The sequence below is a fragment of the Nanorana parkeri genome, unplaced genomic scaffold (genome assembly GCF_000935625.1).
Source record: "Nanorana parkeri isolate BGI_ZX_2015 unplaced genomic scaffold, ASM93562v1 scaffold1157, whole genome shotgun sequence".
NCBI lineage: Eukaryota > Metazoa > Chordata > Amphibia > Anura > Dicroglossidae > Nanorana > Nanorana parkeri.
The window spans coordinates 400,104-403,009 of record NW_017307425.1 but is presented as its reverse complement, the minus strand read 5'-3'; the positions used below and the strand labels follow the sequence as shown (position 1 = coordinate 403,009).

At 54.0% G+C, this 2,906-nt stretch overlaps 1 protein-coding gene across 1 annotated transcript in view; it reads right to left on the bottom strand.

Moving 5' to 3' along the window:
* FAAP100 (Fanconi anemia core complex associated protein 100) overlaps positions 1-2,906 on the bottom strand; it is a 12,412-nt gene that overhangs the window by 6,170 nt on the left and 3,336 nt on the right. The window contains exons 4-6 of the mRNA XM_018568223.1: positions 1,743-2,609; positions 1,291-1,460; positions 966-1,119 (exon numbers count right to left, since the gene is read on the bottom strand). Coding sequence (XP_018423725.1) covers positions 966-1,119; positions 1,291-1,460; positions 1,743-2,609 — 1,191 coding nt within the window. The remainder of the gene's footprint in view (positions 1-965; positions 1,120-1,290; positions 1,461-1,742; positions 2,610-2,906) is intronic.

The following is a 2,906-nucleotide window of genomic DNA, read 5'->3' as shown; positions in this document are numbered from 1 at the left end:
GATCGGAGGGGGGGAATCCAGCCGTGACAGGATCGAGAGGTGAGCGAACGCCCGGTATGTGTTCGCTCACCTCCCGATCTACTGAGCCGACCTGTGACAGTCTCATTGTCACAGGTCGGCTAGAACTATGAGGTGAGTGAAAAGCACTCGCCTCATAGTTCTCCTTTAAAAGGAGAACTATGAGAGTGCTTTTCACTCATCCTCATAGTCCAAGTCGACGAGTGAATGAAATTGTCACAGGTCGGCTCAATAGATCGGGAAGTGAGGGAACACATACCGGCGCTCGCTCACTTCTCGATCATCTTTCTGCTGATAGCGGTGACTGTCAGTCAAGGCTCCCTGCAGGGACTTTCCCGCTCCGATCCTCCAGCGCTGACTGGCGGAATGGACGGGGGAGGGGCGGGTGCAGCTGGCTCTGCCTCTAGATAGGCAGAGCCCGCTCTCACTCACACAGCTGGGTGGATCTCGACAGCATTGTCGAGATCCATCCCGGCTGCGGCGGTCTCAGTATACCGCCGCAGCCGGATTATAAGTACAAACGGATATTTGTCCTAGGTTATAGAAGCCGATAGCCGCGCATGCGCAGTGGCAACTGTGGTTGTAGAAAGAATCATGTGGCCGCGCAGGCGCTGTAACATAATAGAACCTTTGACTTGGTTATGGAATCCGATGAGGCAATAGCCACTGCACCTGGGCAGCTATCGGCTCATCGGCTTCTATAACCTAGGACAAATATAACTCCAGTAGGTTATGGAAGTGGATAGCCGCGCAGGCGCTGTGGCAATAGTTAGACAGTTCGAGGTGGATTTCCTGGGCATGCGCAGTAGCACCATCTGCTGTGGATCTCTGACCGGCAGTCACCGGATGTGACGACACCGGTTGGAGAGGTCGACAAGTTGGAACTTTCGATAGAACACCGGCTTGGTGTGTGATGGGATATCTGCATTGAACCGCAAACCGCTCACCTGTCAGACGCCGAGCCAATCCCAGACAGCAGCTCTTTAATCCTGTGCCCGGTGTTGTCACTCCCTAGTCCAGGCCTCCGACCTCCGCTTCCTTTCTGATTTAACCTCAACAGCATGAGGCGCCCTCTGCTGGACAGGAGGACCAGAGCCGTACCTTCCGTCAAAGGAAAGAGAAAAACACTACAATCACTTCTGGAGGGTGACAACACTTTTCATAGGCCTCAATTCTGCACACACCAAGCATCTGCTGCCTGCTCTATGGGACATAACATGTATACTCTGAGCTGCCACCCATCAGTGTACAGAGAAGGCACATCCACTGCACTATGTCGGGCCAGGACACTATCTGCATGGAGTTTGCATGCTCTCCTTTTGCTTGTGTGGTTTTCCTCCGGGCACTCCAGTTTACTCCAAAAGACACGCTGGATGGTTAGTTGGCTTCTGTCTACAAAACTGGCCATATGAGGATATTGTACTGTCCCAACAAAAAAATAACTGAGGCCACCAAAGAAAACTGAAGTGAGTAAGGTTTAAAACGCAAAACGTTTTATAAGAACCTGACTGGTTCCCTATTAGGTAGCATAGTGACAAAAGGTTACTATTAGCCCATAAACTTTTGTTTTTGTGTGAATAATGGCAAAAACAAATACTCTTTGTATATTTTCTTTTCAGGTCGAATGTATTGTGATGTAATACTGCAGCATGCCCACTAGATGGAGCTAAGGAGCATAGGAAATAAACACTGGTTTCCTATGCTCCTCGGCTCCATCTAGTGGCCATTCATTCCCCGACACGGCTGCAATCATAGGAACATTGTGCCGGACCGACGACACAACGGAACACCGCGGTGCCGAGCCGGCCGCTCCGTCTCCAGCGCTCGGCACGGTTATGGAGAAGAGGTTGGAGTGGTTGCTGTAGATGACACCGGCCGTGGAATAGAATGCGCAGCACACCGGCGCCTGTACCGGGTACTTCCTATATTCACAAGCTGCACCCCCGCCGTCACCGCCGGACGTCACCGACACCAAGGAGCCCTTCTGTCCAATCAGGAGCACGCAGTCACAGGGAACCGTTCCAGAGCCCCCCATTGGTTGCTCAGTAGCGCCATCACCCGGTCCGGTCTTAGTTGCCCCGACGGACGCCACCGGTTGCTCCAAGTGGTACAGAAGTTTGCACGAGCTCTGATGTTCAACAGAAGAAGCCGAGCTCCTCAATGGAAAATACGCCACCCGACCATCGGGGAAACCGCAAAGGATTATGGGGGAATCCAGCATAGCCAGGTCCACTCCAAACAGCCGGGTGAAGAGCCGTGCCTCCAGGAGGAAGTCACATGACGCGCCGGGCACTTTGTTCTCCTTCCATAACGAAACACAACACATGACGGGCTGCGGAGGAGTATTCGGCACGGCCGCCTTGCCTGCCAATGTCACCTCTCTAGAGGGCGCCGGGGCATCGGAACGGAGGGATTTCCGGAGGAAGATTCTGAACTTCCATTCGTATGTCTGCTGTACTGCGAGGACGAGAACATCGCCGGATACTATGAAGGAGGCGGCAGAGGGATCCCGCAAGCGGCAAAAACTGGGCCCAATATGGTGTACGGTCACACTTCCTTGTTGTGTTGTAGAGTCCGCGTCTTTCAACAACCTGAAGAGAGAAAATTTTCATAGAATAAGTCTGACCTCCCCTTCAGTCTCCCGTCTGACCTCCGGCCTCCCCTTCAGTCTCCTACCGGACCTCCGGCCTCCCCTTCAGTCTCCTACCGGACCTCCGGCCTCCCCTTCAGTCTCCCGTCTGACCTCCCCTTCAGTCTCCCGTCTGACCTCCCCTTCAGTCTCCCGTCTGACCTCCGGCCTCCCCTTCAGTCTCCCGTCTGACCTCCGGCCTCCCCTTCAGTCTCCCGTCTGACCTCCGGCCTCCCCTTCAGTCTCCCGTCTGACCTCC